The 21,211-nt window shown below is 42.2% G+C and overlaps 1 protein-coding gene across 1 annotated transcript; it reads left to right on the top strand.

Annotated features, from left to right (window-relative positions):
• Window positions 1-1,355: 1,355 nt before the first annotated feature.
• rint1 (RAD50 interactor 1) lies at window positions 1,356-20,698 on the top strand. The gene is made up of 15 exons (XM_015952838.3): window positions 1,356-1,600; window positions 2,077-2,202; window positions 2,408-2,523; window positions 2,637-2,810; window positions 2,904-3,041; window positions 9,939-10,104; window positions 11,198-11,308; window positions 12,970-13,195; window positions 13,451-13,588; window positions 14,196-14,290; window positions 14,945-15,049; window positions 16,176-16,396; window positions 16,789-16,969; window positions 19,202-19,320; window positions 20,364-20,698. The coding sequence occupies exons 1-15, from the start codon at window positions 1,391-1,393 to the stop codon at window positions 20,575-20,577; spliced, it is 2,340 nt and encodes a 779-aa protein (XP_015808324.1). The 5' UTR covers window positions 1,356-1,390; the 3' UTR covers window positions 20,578-20,698.
• The last annotated feature ends 513 nt before the right edge of the window (window positions 20,699-21,211 follow it).

Genomic DNA, 21,211 nt, shown 5'->3' with positions numbered 1-21,211 from the left:
ACAAGGTACTGGTCAAGGTGTTGATTCTTATCATAGCTGCTTCACATTCGACTGCAAACTACTCCAGCAAAAGCTCAAGATCACGACCCGATGAAGCCAACAGGACTACATCGTGCAAAAATCAGTGACCCTGATCCTTGGGCCACCAAAATGGATTCCCTCAACATCTTGGCTGTGTCTAGAAATCCTGTCCACAAAAGTTATGAACAGAATTGGTGACAAAGGGCAGCCTTGGTGGAGTCCAACTATCACCCAGAACGCTGTTACTGCCAGCAATGCAGACCAAGCTCTGGCACCGGTCATACAGGGACCGTACGGCCCGTATCAAGGGGGCTGGTACCTCATATTCTCATGGTAACCCCCACGGGACTCCCTGGAGGACACGGTTGAACACCTTCTCCAAGTCTACAAAACATATTGGGCTGGTCCAGTGTTCAACAGCCAGGACCAAAACCATATTGTTCCTTCTGAAACCAAAGTTCAACTATCTGACGGACCCTCCTCTCCAGAACCCCTGAATAGACTTTACCAGGGAGGCCCAGTAGTGTGATCCCCCTTTAGTTGGAACACACCCTGTGCTCCCTCTTTTTAAATAGAAAGAACCACCGACCTGGTCTGCCAATCCACGAGACTGCCCCCGATGTCCATGCTGCATGGTGGCACAGTTGTTAGCACTGTTGCCTCGCAGCATGAAGGTTGCAGGTTCGAAACTCAGCTGTGGCCTTTCTGCGTGGAGTTGCGTCTTCTCCCCATGCATGCGTGGGTTTCCTCCAGGTACTCCGGTTTCCTCAACAGATCCCAACATGCCCTATAGGTTATAAATTGTAAGTCGCTTTGGATAAAAGCGTCTCTTAAATGAATAAACATAAACATGTAATATCAAAGTCCCATTAGTTGTCACACTGGTGTGTGAAATTTGTTCTCTGCATTTGACACCCATCCCTGGGGGAGTGGTGAGCTGCAGACAAAGCTGTGCTCGGGAATCGTTTGGTGGTTTATCGCAGAGCCACTTCAACGCAACCCTATATCCAGGAACTCTGGGTGAATCTCATTCTTATCCATCGTGAGACATTGCCATTGAGCAGCTTTTGAATCGCCTTGGTGACCTCAGCGTCATTAATTTGAATTTTTATTATTTATGTACCTTTTCATTGTTGGTATTACTGTTTATGTTGTGTTGTCTGTTGTTTACTGCATTATAAGCAAATACTTTAATTCTGTAATGTTTTCACTGTAAATAAAGTTTGGTTAAAGAACCCGAAACATCTAGTGTTTTTAGACAAGAGGATAGGGGTCTGGTGTTGTTTTGGTACCTTCCCTTTCCCGACAGCAGGGGGCAGTGGTGAGTTGTTCCTCACTGTGCAGCGTGGCGGTGTTGTCAAAAATAAAGATGGCGACGGTACCAGCTGTAGAGTCTTTTCGGCATTCTGTCCGTGACATGGATCAGGATCCGGACTGTTTCGGTGATGGTTCTGGGACCCAGCTGGACTACGGACTGGGTTTTTTGGAGCAAGAGTTTGGCAGCGAACTGATGTCTTTAGAAGCCGTTAGTGAGCTGCTGGAGAAAATGAAAACAGAGACGGCGTTGGTGGAGGAGCAGGTACCGAACCTGAACTTTATTTACTACACGGTGTTTTTAAAGTTAACGAATTAGTGTGTAACAGCGAGCTGTTGTGGTTAAAGTCAGCTGTTTGGTGGCATTCTGGTGGATTAGGTGTGAACCTAAAGCACATTAAATAAGATTTAAACAAATGTTTTCACAATGAAGGAGATGAACTAAATAAAAACTGCTTCAGTGGATAAGACCTCACAGTTCATCATCTATATTTCACTTGATAGAGTTTTAAACATTAAAAGAACTGGAACTCTTGTGCATACATATACAATTTTAATCAAAGACCACTGTGCTGACAGGTCAGGGTTCATAGCCACTAACTCACGGGTTATTAATTTATTCTGCAACCTGAACTCAACCACATTAAATAAAAATGTGTTTTTTTGCAATCTGAAAGATTAGAACAATGTTTTGTCCTTTAGGTTCTGGCTGAATGGGATTGCATTGTTTTTGCTTTCCAGGTTCTGAGTGTGTGCAGTTCTGTTCCTCCCAAAATCTCAGCATCCCTGTCAGCTGCAGAGGAGGTCCGGTGTTCCTTGGAGGACGTGCTGCAGAGAGAACAATCTGTCTCCAGTCAGCTGCAGCAGGTAGAAACTGCAGAAGCTCAACAAAAGAGCAGATTTCAATCTGAAGTAGCAGAACGAACATCAGAGTTGTATTTGATCTATCCCATACAAGATCTGAAACACGATCTGAGCTGAATCATCTATGCTTGTTTAAGGTGTTCTGTGACAATCCCCACTGTAATCCAGGGATGTTTTACTGATGCTGTTAAATATTCTGATCTTCCAGCACCTGCAGGGCACCCGGCAGTTGATGGATGACCTAGGGCAGACATTTAACCATGTAGACTCTATGGAGAAAAGCATGAAGTATCTAAAGTGCCTTCACTACATAGGAGAGCTCAGGTAGGGTGATTAGAGGCTTGGAGACATGTTGGTTGAGGTTACAGTGATGCATCACTGAGGTTTAAAACTGCTCCTCATTTCTGCTGCATAATGTTAATATTATGTGTCTACAGTGCTTCAGTCCAGCAGTTTCTGATGACCAACGGTGTCTGGGAAGCTATAAAAGCTGTAGAGAGCATGGCGGCTCTGGACTCTGGCCTCAACCAGTCAGGATGTTCCCACCTTGTGGAGTTTCTCAGGAAAACGCTTTGTTTCTGGCACAATATCATCAAAGAACAGCTGTCCAGGTATGGCTCCATCAAATCCCAACCAAGACTGGGATGTTTTTGTCTTCTTTCATCTACTGTAAAAGCTGATTCTTTCTTTTTAAACCTCTTTAGTGATTTTGAAAACGCATTGACTCAACTACACTGGCCAATTGTCTCAACAACATCTCAGTCTGCGACACCTCCTGCAGGTCAGGAGGTCAGCAGCCATGTGGAGGAGCTGGTGACTCAGCTGCTGGCCCTGCAGACCTCGTATCCTTCTGGACACAGATCCAATAGGATCTTGGGGACTGTCTCCACACATTCATGTGCTCAGTTTTTTTAACCATGTAAATGTGTTTAGTTTCATCAGGTGAGATGTTTAGCATTATGTCAGGACACCATAATGATCTGACATTTGTCTTTGGTGGTGAGAGAGCAAGGCTTCTAACTCTACACAACCTTTAATCTGTAGTTTTGCATTTGCTCATGAGTTTTTATTTAGTTAGTATCTCACTGGGCTCTGTTAGCGAGACACTGGCATCACCATTCAGAGTGAGTTTTCAGAAGGTTATCCAAACATTCAAGTGTTCTTGGTTCCTTCTTGTGATTCTCAGGGCCTGACTCTGTGCCTAGAAATTTTTAAATGTTCAAAGAATTCTCAAGACAAATTCAGCCAACACAGCCGTTGTAATTAAGTACATAGCACTCATCTCAGACAGAAAATCACAACGTGCTTCACATGGATCAAAACAAATCATAAAGTCATAAAATCATAATGATCTTAAAACAGAAATGGATTAAAATCTGAAAAATAAAGTCTAAAATAATAAAACACCATAAAACAAATGAAAAATTATTACAAATTTGAGTTAAAAATAAGAAAATAAAAGATTTAGGTAAAAGCAGCTTTAAATAAAAGGGTCTTCAGCTGATTTTTAAAAGTGTCCAGACTGTCAATGCTGTGTAAGGATAAAGGAAGATCATTCCAGAGTCGGGGTGCAACAGTCTGGAACTTCTAGAAGGTTCTGGTGTGTGGACCTGAGGGCTCGGGTTTGAGCATAAGGCTTTAACAGTTCAGTAATATAGGGAGGAGCTTGACCATGTAGAGCATTGAAAGTTATAGTCAGTATACTAAAATGAACTCTAAAGTTAACGGGTAACCAGTGGAGAGACATTAGGGTTGTGAGCTCTTGTGTTTGCTCCAGTTAGAAGCCTCACTGCAGAGTTCTGGCCCAACTGAAGGCGGTCAAGGTTTTTCTTGTTAAAACATGTGAAAAGTGTGTTAAAGTAATCTAGTCGGGAGGAGATAAAGGCATGGATGACCATTACAAGTTCATGTTTTGACACCAACCTTCGCAGTTTGGAGATATTTCTTAAATGATAAAAACAGTTTCGAACCATTGTTTCTGAGTGGCCTTCAAGAGACATTGATTGGTCCAAAACAACACCCAAATTCCTTAAGTTTGTCATACCAGGAGAAGATAAATGACCAAGTTTTTGACTAATCAGGGGAACCATGCTCTCAGGGGCAATGATCAGACATTCAGTCTTTTCAGAGTTTAACTGAAGACAGTTATCTTCTAGCCGTCTGGTGATAGCTGATAGACACTTTAGTTAATAATTCAGTTTATTTATTTATAGGTATCTGGAACCTTTTTCTGTTATGTTTCTGTGAGTAAAGAAATAGAGAAATGACAAGATTGCAAACAAACCCAGACATAAGACAATTTGTGACTTAATTCTGACATTTTAGGGTAACTCTAGGGGACTGATCAAAACTGATCTGACTGTAGTTAGTAGAAAACCCAACGTGTTTAATATAGAATAGAAATAGAAAAGTCCTTTATTGTCATTACACCTGAAGAGACGGTGACATGAAGGGTGCACTCACCCCAACCACAAATATGGGTAAAACATAAATGGATAGAAAAACATGATGAAAATGATAAAAACACATTGAAAAGGTGCAAAAACACAGGAATATAGTGACATAGATGAGGTATAAATAAGTTTATTAATGTACAATCCGAATAGGGTTGATTATCATTCTTGTTTTATTAGTGAGGCTAAAACATAACACAACATTAAATTATAAATAAATATTGAAATGAAACACTTTCAGGAATTACAACTTTATTTGCGTTTCTTTTTGCTTTCCCAGTCAGAAACACCACCTGATATTTCATCAGTTTGTTTCATTAGTTATGAGTGTTTTTATTCAGTTTAATCACGATGGAAGAAGAAGAAAATATAATTTCTATAGCGCCTCTCTAGATAAAAATCACGAGGCGCTTCACAAAAACAAAAAATGTAAAAATATAAAAAAGCACTTAGAAAATGTTTAAAAATATATTTAAAATGAGCAAAAAATAGACAATTGTGATCACAAATATGTTAAGAAAGAGAGAGAGTGAATAGGAAAGAGGGAAATCAGTGGATCCTGAGGAAGGTGGAATAGGTGGGGAGAGCAGAATAAAGAGAGAGTGGTGAAGAAGGTCATACAAAAGCCAGCTTGAACAAGTGAGTCTTCAGCTGCTTTTTGAAGGAGACCACTGAGTCCACTGATCTCAGGCTCAGGGGGAGAGAGTTCCAGAGTCTGGGGGCCACAGCAGCAAATGATCTGTCACCTCTGGTCTTTAGCCTGGTGCTGCACAACCAGTAGGCTTTGATCACTGGACCTCAGGGACCTGCTGGGGGTGTAGGGACTAAGAAGATCACCAATGTAAGATGGTGCTTGTCCATGTAAGGCCCTATAGACCAGAACCAGGATCTTGAAATGAACCCTGAAGTTGACTGGCAGCCAATGAAGCTGGAGGAGAAGCGGGGTGATGTGGGTGTATTTGGAGGACTTGGTCAGAAGCCGAGCACAGGCATTCTGAACCACCTGTAGACGGTTCAGGGAGGTTCTGCTCAGACACGTGAAAAGAGAGTTACAGTAGTCTAAGCGTGAGGAGATGAAGGTGTGGAGAACTGTCTCAAGTTCAGAGCGGGACAGAATGGGACTCAGCTTAGCAATGTTCCTGAGATGGAAGAAGGAAGAGCGAACAAGAGAACTGACATGAGAATCCAGGGTGAGAGCTGGGTCAAAGGTCATGCCAAGATTCCTGACAGAAGGTTTGGTGTGAGAAGCAAGCTGACCAAGAGAGTCTCTGACTTTGGGAACCAGCTTATCTGGGGCACAGATGAGGATCTCAGTCTTATCTTCATTCAGCTGAAGAAAGCTCCCAGCCATCCAGGTTTTGATACAGTCTAAGCAGGTGTGTAACAGCTGCAGCTTAGACATCTCATGGGGCTTAAAGGAGATGTACAGTTGGATGTCATCTGCATAAAGATGGTAGGAGATTCCTTTGAAGGAGCTCAGGATGTGCTGAAGAGGAAGCAGATAGAGGAGGAAGAGCAGAGGCCCCAGCACAGAACCTTGTGGGACACCATGGGTAAGAGAGGTGGTGGAGGACCTAAACTTGGAGACGACCACAGAAAAGGAGCGCTCAGAAAGATAAGAGAACACTCCAGAGCAGATCCTGATAGGCCTACCCAGTCTCTCAGCCTCTCCAGTAGCAGGTGATGGTCAACAGAGTCAAAGGCTGCAGTCAGGTCCAGCAGGACCAGAACAGAACAGTCCCCTTTATCACTGTGTGTCAGAAGGTCATTAGAGACCCTAAGAAGAGCTGTTTCAGTAGAATGAGCTCTACGAAAACCTGACTGGAAGCTATCATAGATGTTATGTTCATCAAGAGCAGCTGTGAGTTGTTTAGCCACAACCTTTTCCAAGATCGTGGAGATGAACGGAAGTTTAGAGATGGGTCTGAAGCTGCTATGGAGAGAGGGGTCGAGACTCGGTTTTTTAAGAAGTGGGTGGATTACAGCATTCTTAAAGTAAGCAGGGACCTGACCAGAGACCAGAGAAGCATTAATTATAGAGAGCACGCTGGGACCGATGGACTGAAAAGCACTTTTAAACAAAGATGGGGGTAAGATGTCGAGGGGGCATGCAGAGGTCTTCATAGAGTTTACTAGTTTGGTTAACTCAGGCAAAGAAACAGGAGCAAAGCTTTCTAGGATGATGGGCCTGGTTGGAGTCGGGAGAGGCAGCGATAAGGCTGAAGGAGAGATGCTAGATCTAACCTTATTGACTTTGTCCACAAAGAAAGACAGAAAGTTCTCACAGTCTGTAACAGAGTGGATGGAGGCTGTAGGAGAGGCAGGAGAGACGATGCTGCTGATGGTGTTAAACAGCACCTTGGGGTTCCCTTTGCTCTGGGACACCAGGTTGGAGAAATAGAAAACCCTAGCATCTCTGACTGCAGAGTTAAAGGATGTCAGAAGATCTTTTAGGTGCAGCAGATGGACGTGGAGATGGGTTTTCTTCCACAAATGCTCAATTTTTCGGCATTGGCGCTTCAGGCTGCAATGGCTGTCATTAAACCAGGGAGTCGGGTTCACTGCAGGAACTGATCTGGTTCTGACAGGACAGATGTTGTCCAGAATGGAGAGGCAGCACTCGTTAAAATGAGAAGTTAAGGAATCTGGGTCGTTATCAGAAGAACAGGGTGGATAAAAAGCAGCAGAAAAATTGCTAGCTGTGCTCTCATTAAGAAAACGAGAACTAACCATACGGCAAGCAGGAGGTGAGGACGCAGAAACTGACAAGTTAAAGAAAATGCAATGATGATCAGAAATATAAACGTCCTCAGGACAAATACTGTCAGCATTTAGACTCAGGGTAAAAACAAGGTCTAGAGTGTGTCCCCTGGTGTGTGTGGGGCCAGAAACATGCTGGGTAAAGCCGAAGGTGTCCATAAGGCTGGAGAAATTCATGGCAGAGTGATCAGAGGGATCATCAACGTGGATGTTAAAGTCACCAACAATCACCAGTCTGGACAGCTTCACAGTGGAGGATAGAAAGTCACTAAACTCCTGAAGGAAAGAACTGTTTGGACCAGGTGGACGATAGACCACAGCACAGTTGAACGGGTCCTTACGCCCGACTTTAATCAGCTGCAGTTCAAAGGAAGCAAAGTGACCAGAGGTTGTAATGCTACATGGAAGATGGTATCTGAAAACAACAGCTAGGCCTCCACCACGACCAGAACCCCGGGGCTGACTAAGAAAAGAATAACCACTCGGGCAGAGTTCAATCAGACCAGAATAATCAGATGTTTGCTGCCAAACTTCAGTCAGAAACATAAAATCCAGGTTTTTAGAGAGAATTAGATCATTGAGCAGGAAGGACTTATTGTTAACAGAGCAGGTATTTAATAGATTCATGCTGAGTGAGGTGGAGGAATCAGAAACTACAGAAACAGCTGGAGTTAGTGGACATAAATTACTGGGGTTAGATCCACGGTGTTTATAAAAACCACTTGTAGAGGGAACAGGAGGAGAAACCACTGAGGAATGAGGATAAACCGACCTTAAAAAACTTGGACGGATGAACCACGTCGCAACACGGCCTGGCGGGAATGCAGAAGTGGCGCACAGGTCACCAAACAAAGGACAAGAAGCTAGAAGATCACGCCGATGTTTACTAGATAAACAATGCTTTAAAGAAGTCTTATTCTCACCTGGATTCCTGCCCGTTTACCTCTTTTCCTCCGACGTTTTCCCGGGACTGGATAAACATAGCCGGAGGCGCGCAGCTCAGGACCGTCGTTTGGCTCCGGGCCAGTGCGTCACTCAGATAAACGAACAGGGAGGTACGTCCTTGATGCATCTTGGGCGATCGTGAACGAACGGAAGGACAAAAGAGTCTGGCGATCATAGGAGATGGTAGCAGGGACACTACTGAAGAGAATCGCAGACCGGAGCAAGGTGGAAAAGAGGAGGTTAGTGAAGAAAAGTTTGAAAAAGTGGCCGGTGACTGCGGCTAAGCCAAGCATAGGCGCCATCTTGTTGCCGACCAGAAGCGGAAGCGGAAATGTATCAATAATGGCAGCTCCGATGGTTTTCCTGTGACCTTTAGCTTTATGCTATCACATTAGGTTTTCAGTGGATACAGACCTGAATTAGACCTAGACTTGACCTCATACCCAGATCCTGGATCAGCCTGCTCCTGATCTTAAAGGGATACTTGTAAAATTTCCAAATTTTTAAATAATGTTCTTGAGTCAATATGTGCTAAAATGACCCTTTACAGGGTTAATGAAAGGTCACTCAGCCCCTATTGACCCCTGTGGCCAGAATATTCCACTTGCAACTTCAGACTGTCTGGCCGCTCAGTTGGGACTGACATATTGAGCTGACACAGCTGGTGCTGTAGTCTGCTTCCAGCACATTTCCTGCATGTTTTAGATCATGAACACATCTGATTTGTTTTAATTAGTGACAAATCACTCCTGCAGACACTAATTAAGGCTGGGAGACATTTCAGCTGTTAGATTAAGGCGTTAAAAAGATGAACGCACAACGAGGAGATAAACTTAGTTTTTGGTTCTACACACGAACCCTAGGGGGTGCTAAAAGGCAAGCCAAAACTGCATAGTTCCCCTTTAAAGAGACTATGTGTAGTTTTTACCATTCATTTCTGGAAATATCTATCAAAATGTTGTTGAAAATGAATTAAATTATACCCATTTGTTGAAAAATATTAGCAGCTTTGAAACATATAATTGTAAAAATCAGGTCTAAAATACATGGAAGCGGGTAATAATACACCTGAGCAATGCATTAGATGCCATGTTTCCTTCTACGGGAGCCCATGAGGACAAAATGCATTTACTGATTTGTAACGAACGGTTAAACCGTGGTCATTCTTAAATGTTGTTTTACACAGTTACCTCCACTTCTTGCCAGTGATGAAAGGGAGTCTGATGTGGTTGTTATTTAGCTAAATTATGCACTCCCCAGGGCTTTTTGACCCTAATGGGCATACATTGGTAAGGTCTTACTCCAACACAAAAATACAGCTTGCTTGCAACAATTTAGTTATTTACTGCCCCTATCGCCAGGGAAAATACACACTGTCATTTTAAGTTCTGACACATTCATTATTGGCCTTCTGAATATGTCCTCATCAGTACTGCAGCTTACGACAGTAGACATTTCGACTTGAACCAATATGACAAGCTCTTCTTGACACATGTGTCTTTCCTACGCTGAAGTTTTCCTTCCTTACTGTGGAACTGGTCCGTCAGCTTCCACTGCTTGTTTCCTTAACCTCCATGATAGAGATGACCTCATATCTCAGAGAGCCTCAGCTTCTGGTCAAGGTCAGCCTTCACCTCCACTTCAAGCTCCTCCCCTTTGTCTGCCCATTCAAATCATGCTTCAGCCGCTCAAGAAGAGGTTCCGATACCATTTCTGTGGAAATCGACAGACTAACTCCCTAAGCAAGGTTTGGCTCATACAACACTGGTCCGTACAGGATGGTTCTGGAGCTCTTCCTGTTTGTTTGGCCTAAACAGGTGGACAGAAACCTTATCAAAGTGTGCTGAAGCAGCATTTTGTTCACAGCAAAACCTGATGATGAGACCGTTAAATGTGTGTTTTGACAACAGGTATAATAATATCAGCAAATTTATTATCCGTGTGTTTTATTCTTTATGTCCTGTTGTCAAAAAGATACAATTATATTTTGCTTAATGTTTTGTTTTAAATTACTTTACTATTTAGTGTTTTTGCTTAAATTTGATCATATGTCTGTCAACAGTAGAGTTAACACACCCCTGCAGGTGTTAACTCTAAACTTGTCAGGGTGTTTTCTGCTCGCAGTATTAAAATTAATCTGTTAGTTTAAAAAAAAAGAAAAGAAATAAAATCATTAAAATGCTTGTAGCAATTAACATAAATATGCTGTATTAAATTAATCAATCAATCAGTCAATACTTTATTAATCCCAGAGGGATATTAGAGCTGGTAGTAACACCCACATTTGTTTACTTTTGAATATTTTGCCTTATAAGTTAGGCTTGAATGTATTTAATTGTATAGTAATTGTATTTAACTGTGAGACTAAATAATTTCCAGTAATTTCAGTTCCATGGTAGATAAATTAATAAGGATCAGTCTCACAGACTTGCTTTGGTTGAGACCCATTTGCTCCACCGAGCTACAGAGGTGATTGTCTGTGGGATGGAGGTGTGGAATTGTTGTTTTTCAGCAGCATTCTCCTGCTCTGATTTAGTCCCTTGTTTCTAATGATGACTGGTGTCATTTCCACCTTTCTCCTAATCAGAATGATATAATCATGTCAGTTCTTGGGTTATAAAATCAGTTTGAAACCTGAAAATTTACCACTTACATAAATTCCATTATTCCTCTCACCTCAACCTGGTGCCAGTAAACACGAGCCTAACCTCTTTTCAGCAACACATATCTATTAAACGCATGATCAGAAATATCACCATTAGCATAAAAACTAGCTACAGTAATGAAAAATGTGCTGCTTCCAAAGCTTCATGAATCAATCTAAATGTCCTTTTTCACAGCCAGAGTGGTACCTAACGCAAGTTCTGATATGGATGAGAAACAGCTCACCCTTCTTGATGGAAAAGATTCAGCCTGCCTTGGACCAGGCTGGTGTGGCCATCAGTGCACAGGTTTGTTGTTTTAGTGTGTTGTCGTCATACCTGAGTCAGTTCACCACCAGGTGGTAATCAGCTGACCGCTCAGCTCCCCTCCTCACTCAGTAGTCACAGACACGTGGATGCTGATTTGATGATACCATTACAAAACCGATTTCTGACCTGTGACCCAGAATGTAATATAACCACTAATGTTTAAAAACAGTTCTTCAAATTTGTGTAATTAAACTGGCTGTATGAGTCCAAGTGTCATTTTCCTCTTTAACTTTTGCCTTCATTGTGAATCTGTTGGGTGACGAAGCCAGTTGTCGAGTTAATATGTGAGCTCTGTTGCAATCTTTTAATATTTGTCTTGAGGGGATTATAACGCTTACTGTAAAATAATCACAAATCAGCCAAACGTCTCAATCATGTTGGAAGGAAGGTTACATTGAAGCTGGCTGGGGGGTTGTCAGTTTTTCTCCTTTCAAACTGGACAAAGGGATGTAGCCACAATATGTGGCTCTCTGTGAGGCAGTCTGTGAGCTTGCTGGGCTGCCAAGTCTGCACCAATTCGGCGCTGCTGTGTTTTGTTTAAGATCCTTCTAAGCCAGTAAACAGGAGTGACCCAGAAGTTATTTCTTGTACTCCCAAGAAGCCACAGCATATTTTTGTTTTACTCTAATATCAGGTGAAGAAGGCTTATAGGCTAACGTTAAGCTAACATTGCTAATGGTGAATTGGAAGCAAATAGTCTGCTCAAAAAATATCCCAAGCTATGTTTTCAATTACCAATAACTCGATAATACAGTGGAATATATTTATATACTTACCAACTTACTCTGTATGGCTCGTCCTTGCTCGTCATCTAGAATTTCTGGTGCTGAGCCGTAACTGGAAACAGCCTCGATATCCTCGGTACAGGGGTGAGAGAGTCGCTCTATGTTTAGAAAAATGAGCTGCAGTAACCAAACGTGATCACAGAATGCAATTCTTATTCATTTCCTACATCTTGCACATTAGAATCTTAGAATCTGTCATTCATGCTTTTATTACTTCCTGTTTAGATTATGCCAACTCTATCCTCTTTGGTGTTCCAGCTTCAGCTCTAAATCGACTCCAGGTGGTTCAGAACGCTGCAACCAGGTTCCTGACGAACACTAACAGGCGTTCACACATTACTCCCGTTCTGACACATCTGCATTGGTTACCTGTAAACCTACGAGTCAAGTTCAAGCTCCTGACCGTTGTCTTTAAGATTTTGAATGGCTCTGCTCCAGGATATCTCTCTGACTTGATCAGTCCCTACATGCCATATCGGGCTCTGAGGTCAGCTGACCATCTGTTGCTCAGTGTACCATCTATGAGATATAAATGGCGGGTTGAGCGGGATTTGGTGTTTGCTGCCCCTAATTTATTGAATGCACTCCCAATCAGGCAGACTCCCTCCCTCTTTCATTTTAAATCGGTTTTAAAGACTTATTTTGATGATATGACTTTCTCTTATTGCTGATGTTTTACTGTTTTATTGTTGTTCTTGCTGTGTTTGACCCTCAGTGTTTTTATCCTTGTACAGCACTTTGGTCAGCTGACATGCTGTGTTTGAAATGTGCTTTATAAATAAGTGGTATGATATTTAAATGTGAATGTTTGTAGTTTGCTGACTGCCTGCTATCTCCAATTATTCCTGTGTCTAGGTGGAGCTGTGTCGTGGGTTGATGTCTTTAGTCCAGGAGAAGGTAGCCAGTGATGCTTCTCGGATGCTTTACGATGATGTTCTCTTCTGTCACCTGGTGGAGGAGGTGCTGCAGTTTGAGAAGGAGCTACGGAGTAATTATTCATATCCAGCAGTGCTGCCGGGTCTTTTTCACATTCTGCTTGAGGATGCGGTCCTTCAGAAGTGGCTTTCCATGGAAAAGAAGAGTGAGTTCTCATGTGTTAGCATCTTTTGGCTTTGATTGGGCGTGTGATGCCACGCAGGTATGTGTGTGGGGGGGTTAACTGAAGCTGAGAAGCCGTGCCGATGGTCGATTTTACGTGGAATAAGAAATGTAGGGAAATTTATACAAAACATCGACAAATATCATCAGGCGTAACAGCAGTAATAATATCGGATATCGATATTGGTGAGGATGAAACGGTCCAACTGCATGTGTACCGGTCTGTTTTTATTTGCAGTGGCAGTGGAGAAGATGGATGCCATGTTGTCTGCTGAGGGAGCGTGGACGTCTCAGTATAAAGATATCAGTGACATGGATGAACTGAACGCTCCAGAATGTGCAGAGACATTCATGACTTTACTGCAGGTCATCACAGGTAAGTTGGGACTAATGTTTTCAAAGCAAAGCTGTTCAATAAAAAACATAAAAGAATAAAAGTTAAATTCGCTCACAAATGCATATGGAACACGTGTGTGTGTGTGTGTGTGTGGGGGGGGGGGGGGGGGGGGGGTTTGGTTGTTGGGAGGGTCTCTTCATTGCTAAATGACTGCACTTATGTCAGCCGGAGTCACTTTATTTTTCTGCTGCCATGCCTAACTCTGATGTTCCTACAGCTCTCATTGCTACAGTCTAACCAGCTGTTTGCTACTGCACTGCTGGTTTTCAGCTGGGAGATAATTCACTACCACCTAAAGTGTGTGTGTGTGTGTGTGTGTGTGTGTGTGTGTGTGTGTGTGTGTGTGTGTGTGTGTGTGTGATAGATTTCTTTTTCATACAATATGGATTATTATGCACACTTGACTTGAAAACACTGCTTGATGGTCTACTTTTACTTATGTGAGTCAGGTATATGATGATCCTGGTAAAAATCTAGACTACCAATCTGGGCTAATTTGATCATTTTAGGCTATTTACTACGTTTCCTAGGTCATTGTGATAAGTAACGCTGATGTTTACTTGTTTCTGTCTGGTGTCAAACCCAGAGCGGTACCAGGCTTTGCCCAGCCCTGCAGCACAGCTGAAGTTCCTGGAGCTGCAGAAGGAGCTGGTTGATGACTTCAGAATTCGACTGACACAGGTAATCACGACGCTCAGGTTAGAGTGTGATAAAAAAGTGCAGCAGGAAGCAGCAGCCAAAGGAAATACTTTCTCTGGCTTTTCTAACTGTAAGTTGAGGATGAAGGGTTTGTGTGAGGTCATCTAATGAGTTTAGAGGTGTTTGAAGGAGGAGACCATTGATCCTCAGTGGGGAGGAGCCACCTTCCTGCTTCCCGTAGTCCACCACCTTACATCCTCAGGTTGTTGGTCTGACACCACTGTGATATGTTCAAAACCCTTTGGTTCATTCCTGCTTCATTCTGACAATATTGGTGTAATTTTTAATCATATTTTGAATATAAATCAGTTGTGACAAACGAGAACAAACAAACAAACGAGTGCTACATAACTGCGTAAGGATCTCAAAGAACTGCTGACTCACTGTTATGTTGTGGCTGGCCTGCTTCTGCATATGGACCTGAAGGACTCTCAGACCTCTTCGCCTGGTTAAGATGATAGAAGCTAAAACAAAAACACTAATAGTGCTGTGATGATGACGATGGAACACAAAGAGAGGAATAAGTAGAATCTGGGTTTATCGCTGCAGATATAATTTTTATCTAATGTTGCGGCTGTATGTTAATGTTCTGAAACTGTGCAATCGTAGTCCAATTCTTTTTCCCCCTCATTTTAGGTGATGAAAGAAGAGTCTCGCTTCCCTCTGGGTGCCCGCTATTGTGCCATCCTTAATGCTGTTAACTACATCTCCACCATCCTGAGAGACTGGGGAGACAACGTGGTGAGTTGTCCTTTAGCTTTGCCTCAGAAGCAGAACGCGGAAAAGGTCCATCGCTCAAGCACTTGTTTAATTAGGAGAGATTATTTTACTTGTCAGTCAGACTTCTGGAAGTTTTTACCTGAATCTGTCAATAACTAGAGCAGACTGAGCTGTTAAAGCCCATCAGCTGTGAGAGCAGGTTTCCATGGTGATGTTGTTACCTGACTCTGACACTTTTTTGTTATCCTTTGGGCTCTACTGTTTGATTTAACTTTATGCTGTTTGAATCAGGCTTTTTATTAGGCAGAGTAAACAGCTAACAGCTGTAAAGCAGGTAGAGAGCTCCACCTGGTGAACCTACTCATACCTCAAAACTGTTAAATGTGGTTTCTGGTCATCAGAGGGCTACAGAGTGCCATCTAACCTGAAGGTGATAAAGTTTCTACCAATGTCCTGCATTAGCTTCTGATGAAACTGTGAAACTCTACGATTTGAAAATCCTGACAAATCTACGTCCCACTATCGCTTAGAATTCACGGACTCACCCATCTTGACTCACGGCGGGGAAGGCTGTTGTTGTTTTAGCGTCCAGGAAACAGCAGAGGACGTCTCGACTAGTAGAAGTTAACTGTTAGCATTAGCAACTCCACCACACAGCAGAAGCTCCTCCGAGCTAGTGTTATTTGTGGAGATAAAACATCATCATGGCAGAGCAAACGGAGTCGGTGGTAGAGTCACGTTGTTGTTAGCCAATCAGAGCTAAGATGTCCAAATATCAGGAAATAAGACTCCAAATCCTGTCGTCTGAAGCTCAACTCTGGTGAGGCTCACTTCTAGTTCCTACAAATGGTGCACACGAATTAGTGACACTTTGTCTTGTGGAAGATTTCATATTTCATGTATTTTCATGTTAAACAGTTCAAGTCTAAGTGAAGCCACAAGTTACTGTGTTAAAGTCCAGTCTGATTTCATCAATCAGGTCTGAAGTCATCCTCCCCACGTGACTCGGGTCCACATTCCTGTGAAAGAGTATAGACTTTTCAGTGCTAATGTTTCTGTATCACCATTTACCTTTGAGGAAGTAAACTAATAATGTTGAATGCATCAGATTTTCAGTTTGTGTTCACTTTTTAATTTTTATTTTCAGTTTTTCTTACAGCTGCAGCAGGCCGTCGTTTCTCTTGGTGAGCAGGAGGTTCTGGGGGGGCTTGGAATTATGGAGATGGGTCGCCTGGCTTCTCTGGAGGGATCGCTCTTTGATGGTTTGCTGTCTCTGCTGGATCGATTAAAGGGAGAGATGTTGGGAAGACTGCTGGATTTCCTTATGAGAGACATTGTAGAAAAGGCCAGACCCTACTGTCAGGAGAGGTGAGACGTCTGCTGGTTAAATGGAGTTTTTGTGTGAAATAAATCCTGTGGGCATTAAACGGGGCCTGTGGTCCAACTTTATTCATCTCCTCAGTAAAAAAACACAAATCAAGGAACTTTGTTACTTATCAAACATGAAACGTCTGTTCATTCTTACAATTTTAAGAGTTTTCTTTAATTTTCACTAGACTTCCACCCAAATATACAAATAAATATTAGCGACTGATTAATCAAGTGTCTTGACTTGTATTAGAGGAATTCTCCAGAAGACAGACAATGGCTCAATAAATCAACTTTAAACATGAAGTTTCATGGAACAGGTGCTTCTGAGATAAAGAAAGAAGATGGTGAGAAAGTAAATAATTGCCTTCTTTCCTCTGTCCTTACTTTAGGTGGCTTTCTGTTCCATCTCAGCAGGACCAGTCCACCATGTCTCTGTCCAGCTCAGCATGTCCCATGATGCTGTGTGTGAGGGACAGATTGTCGGGCCTCCATCAGTCCTTGAGTTGTCCTCTTTTCCAGCTTGCTTGGCAGGGTCTGGCAGATCGACTGGACAAGTTTCTGTACCGAGATGTAAGATGTGAAACCCTGCTGAGGTTTTAGGTTTGAGTCTAGAACAAGACCAGATAGAAGTGCACCCTGGTGCAGCTTGTAGGGGCCAGGGCTGGTGTCGGGGCTCAGCAGTGATTTCGGAGCAGATCAAACAACCAGGTGTAATGATTCATTAGTTACTTCTTATGTAATGAACCATAAAATGTGAGATTCCATAGGAATATGAAATATCAATCTGATGGATCTTGGAATATTACTTTAACTAGAAGATCGGAACTTTTTATTGCAGGGATTAGATAACACTTTGTATTAACCCTGAGACGAGAGAGAGAGAGACGAGTTTTAAGGTTTAAGATTTGTTTCTAAACAATTCAAAACAAGGCTAACTCTAAACACTCTGTGTGATGAATGGATCTAGGTGTGAATCAGGCAACGTGGATGGTGTAATGTGGAATGTTGTTATCAGAACTCTCGTTTCCGGAGAAGCGTTAGTTCTGTACGGGAGCAAATGTTTTGCTCTAAACTATAGTTGGAGTTTCAAAACCACATTCAGACGCCATATTGCCGCTCTACATACCCTTGCAGAGACCTCCGCGTTCGATCCAGAATGCCAGGTCCTCGGACCCCCCTTTGGTACCAGAGCCGATTAAACAGTGTACGGTACGACAGACTAGTCTTGGAATGCCTCCAGGTAAACAACTGTTATTGGACAGCGGGACCCTGAAGGGTCAGTGAGTTCAGCTTTTACTCTGAAGGAGCGTTGCATTCAGGTGGAGCTTGCAACTGGTTTTATTATCCAGCTTGTCAAGGTTCTTTGTGGTTAAAAAGTTACGAGTGGCCGGCTCTCAACTCTAGAACGTTTGAACTGAGGTAAGGGCGACGTGGGAGTTAGTTTTATAATTCAGATGTTTTGATTTATGCTTTAATCAGAATTTGACATCCAAAAAGGGGTTTGTATAAACACCGCACAGACCACGCCACGTGTCAGAAAGGAAAGCTCTGATTGGACAGACAAAAGGAATGTGTCATGTGATTTTAACATTACTTGTGTCATAGGAGGAGTGTCTAGTGCATCTGTACCAAGTTAATTCTTATACAAATACTACTGATTACAGTATTATAAGTAATCAAGTAATTAACATCGTCATTTCACAGATTGATTTACGTTGGGCTCACATTATTATTGGGACTAACAGACGTTATTTAATTATTTATTAAAAAGAAGAAGAGTAGAGTCTTCTGTCTTGGTCTTGAGCTGGAAAGGAAGTGACAGTTTAGATGCAGAGGCATGAGACCTTGAGAGATTAGGTTGTTGAGGGAGACTGTCTCCCCAGCTTGAGCAGAGTGCAGGCATGACCTTTAGGTCAGAAAACAGGTCATTCCATTACGCTACACAGGCGAAACATTTGAGAGTCTCATTTGATCCAGAAGCAGCAAATTTTGATCAGCTTAGATCAGATAATTATTCCTGTGCTTTGAATTCCCCTCTGGTGTCCAAGGAAGGCCGTTAAAAGAGGTTACTGGGTCATCTTCAACAGAATGAAGTCCAGATTAGCACTCAGCTAGCTGAGAGACTAGATGTGTGGGTGGATGAGCTGGATGTCTGGGAGGGGTTGGTTTTGGCTGGAAACCTCATGGTCTCATCTGTGTCATCATCTTTTCAGATGATCTACTTCTGCATGCACGGGGGTGGTTCTCCACCCAAAAAGGGCGAAGCGCTTCCTCTGGGATAACAATAAGTCCACCTTATAGAGAAGAGTTCAGGCATCCCAGCGTGTCGTATGAGGGTCATGGATGACGGCGGCTTTGTCTTCTCTGATTTGTCGGGGTAAAGAAAAACCTGAGTGAAAAGGCGAAGCTCTTCATTAACTGACCTGTGGACATTCAAACCCTCACCTGTAATCATGAGACCAAAAGAACGAAGGGAGGATCAAACTTTTACTGAGACGTGTTTTGTGTGATCTGATGCCGGGCCTCTGAGTTGGCGCTCTGGTTGTGGAGACCCAGTTTTTGTAGAACTGGATCAAGCACCAACTGCGGTTCTAGCACTAGAGTGTCTTTAGACTGATCATCCTACATGAGAGGCTTTCTGGGGGTTGACCCAGGTTTCTGAAAAAAGGGGTAGGTTCAGAACGGACGTTCCAACTTCCCAAACAAACACCATCCAACACCATCATTGTAGCTCCTCGGCATCTTCTGTTGAAGGATTTGCTTCCAAACATCTGACCTGTCGTATATTTGTGTTTCTGTCAGGTGATCTTGTCGAACCACTTCAGTGACGGTGGAGCAGCTCAGCTTCAGTTTGACATGAGCAGAAACTTGTTTCCTCTGTTTGGTCACCACTGCAGAAGACCAGAGAACTTCTTTAAACAGTAAGTGTTCAACAGCAGGTTGATGATGTAAAACCTGTTCAGGTGGCCTTTTGCAGAAACACCTGTAATGTCTCTGAATCGGGTCCAAGCTGTAGCCTGGAGACATTCAGACTGAAGCTAGTGGAGGTCCGGGCTGAAGCCCATTTGTCTGTGACAAAACCTAAACATGGTCTGACTCATCCAGTTTCACACGCTGGAACAGGAGACGTTAATCCTTAAGGCCAAACAGCTCTCTGTACGTTTTACGGATGGAAAAACACTGAACAGTTCCATTTTAAATAGGGTTGCACGATATATCACAAATATATCGTTATCACGATATCAGCATGTACAATATGCATATCGCAATGAATGGTCAGCTCAAATGTTTGCTACACATAATGCATTCTGTCAATCAGACGTAAGCATGATGTTTTTTTAACAAATCAAAATGAGCTCTTTACCCATTTGGCCAATTAGGTGGGTTCTCATAGGTTAGATGCCCGCCCCGACACTTAATTTTGATGGTTAGCAAACACCTGAGTTAGCTTTGTTCTGGTCTTTCTGCTGATTCTGCTTTTTCCGGGATCCACTGATTACCTTTTCTTGTTCATTTTCTTTTTCCATTTCCTCACATCTTTTGCTTTTCTTATTTTTATGATTTATTTAATCCTTTTTTTTATTTCTTTGTTTTTTATTATTTTTGTTCCTGAATTAAGTTTTTATTTATCACTAATAATATCGTCATCGCAATATTAATCAATATTATCGCATATCGCAGGCTTTTCTAATATCGTGCAGCCCTAATTTTAAAGAATCATTTTCTTGTATCGGTGGTGAATAAAGTGAATGAACTTCTTACTTGACCCATTTCAGAAAATCTAACAAAGGTTTCACCAAAAGGTAGAAACGGTGTCCACCTGATGGTCCACCACAACCTCCTTCAGCATCATCCTCTATAACATGTAGTATCATTTTAAAAACGTCACCCTTGCTATCATGAAGGATGTAATCAAAAGGTGACCTTTATTTCTGATTTGTACCTCTGCTCTGTGTGTCTGCAGTGTGAAGGAGGCTTGCATCATCTTGTGTCTAAGCGTGGGTTCTGCAGTTCTATTGAAGTCCGTCCTGAAACAGTCAGACCAGGATAACAAAGACTGGGAAGGTCCTAAGGATTCTCCACCAGAGTCCACCCTGAATGAGTTGGGAGTTTACTGTTTGTCACCATGTGACGTGCTTATTCTCCTCAACCTCAGAGCCTCTCTACCAGAAATCTAATAACTGCTCTGTAGCAGCATTACATTTTAGTGGTGTGTGACTGTCTTCATGTGTCCTGACATGTTCCTCGTGTAGCTGATGGTTTTACAGTCAGAACATGAATAAAATCCTATTACTCTAAGCTGTCTGTTAGATGATTCTGTTTTCATCAGATGATGCACATGTAGAAATAATTCATCATAACAAATGTTAGAGTGGAGATAGTCCTGTGTTCACTAATGCTGACAGACACAACCTAGCGTAGAAGCAGCAACACAGATAATTTTTTCATTTTTACTGAAAATTCAAAAAAACTACAATTAAAACTGTCCCAGTTTTCTTACACAGAAAGGGACTGAGCAATCATAATAAACTAAATATGCACATTTTCTGATTTTGAATTGTTTGTCCATGTGCAACATTAACTCATATTCCAGTAATGCATGAGCTAAGCTGTGTCAACATTGTTTTTTGGAGTTTCATAAAAGACTGTCACTGAATCATTAAAAGTTTGAATAAATTGGGAAATAATTAGGAAATTAAATTATTGAAATAAATATTTTGTCAATATAGTCAAAGTGTTTACTCCCAATAATTTTTCAAGTGCAAAAAATATTTTTTTTCTGACTGGTTAAATTTGGAACAGTTTGCCTTT

This window comes from Nothobranchius furzeri, chromosome 1 (assembly GCF_043380555.1).
Source record: "Nothobranchius furzeri strain GRZ-AD chromosome 1, NfurGRZ-RIMD1, whole genome shotgun sequence".
Lineage (NCBI taxonomy): Eukaryota > Metazoa > Chordata > Actinopteri > Cyprinodontiformes > Nothobranchiidae > Nothobranchius > Nothobranchius furzeri.
Note: the sequence above shows the minus strand (reverse complement) of the source record. Positions and strands in the feature narration are given on the sequence as shown.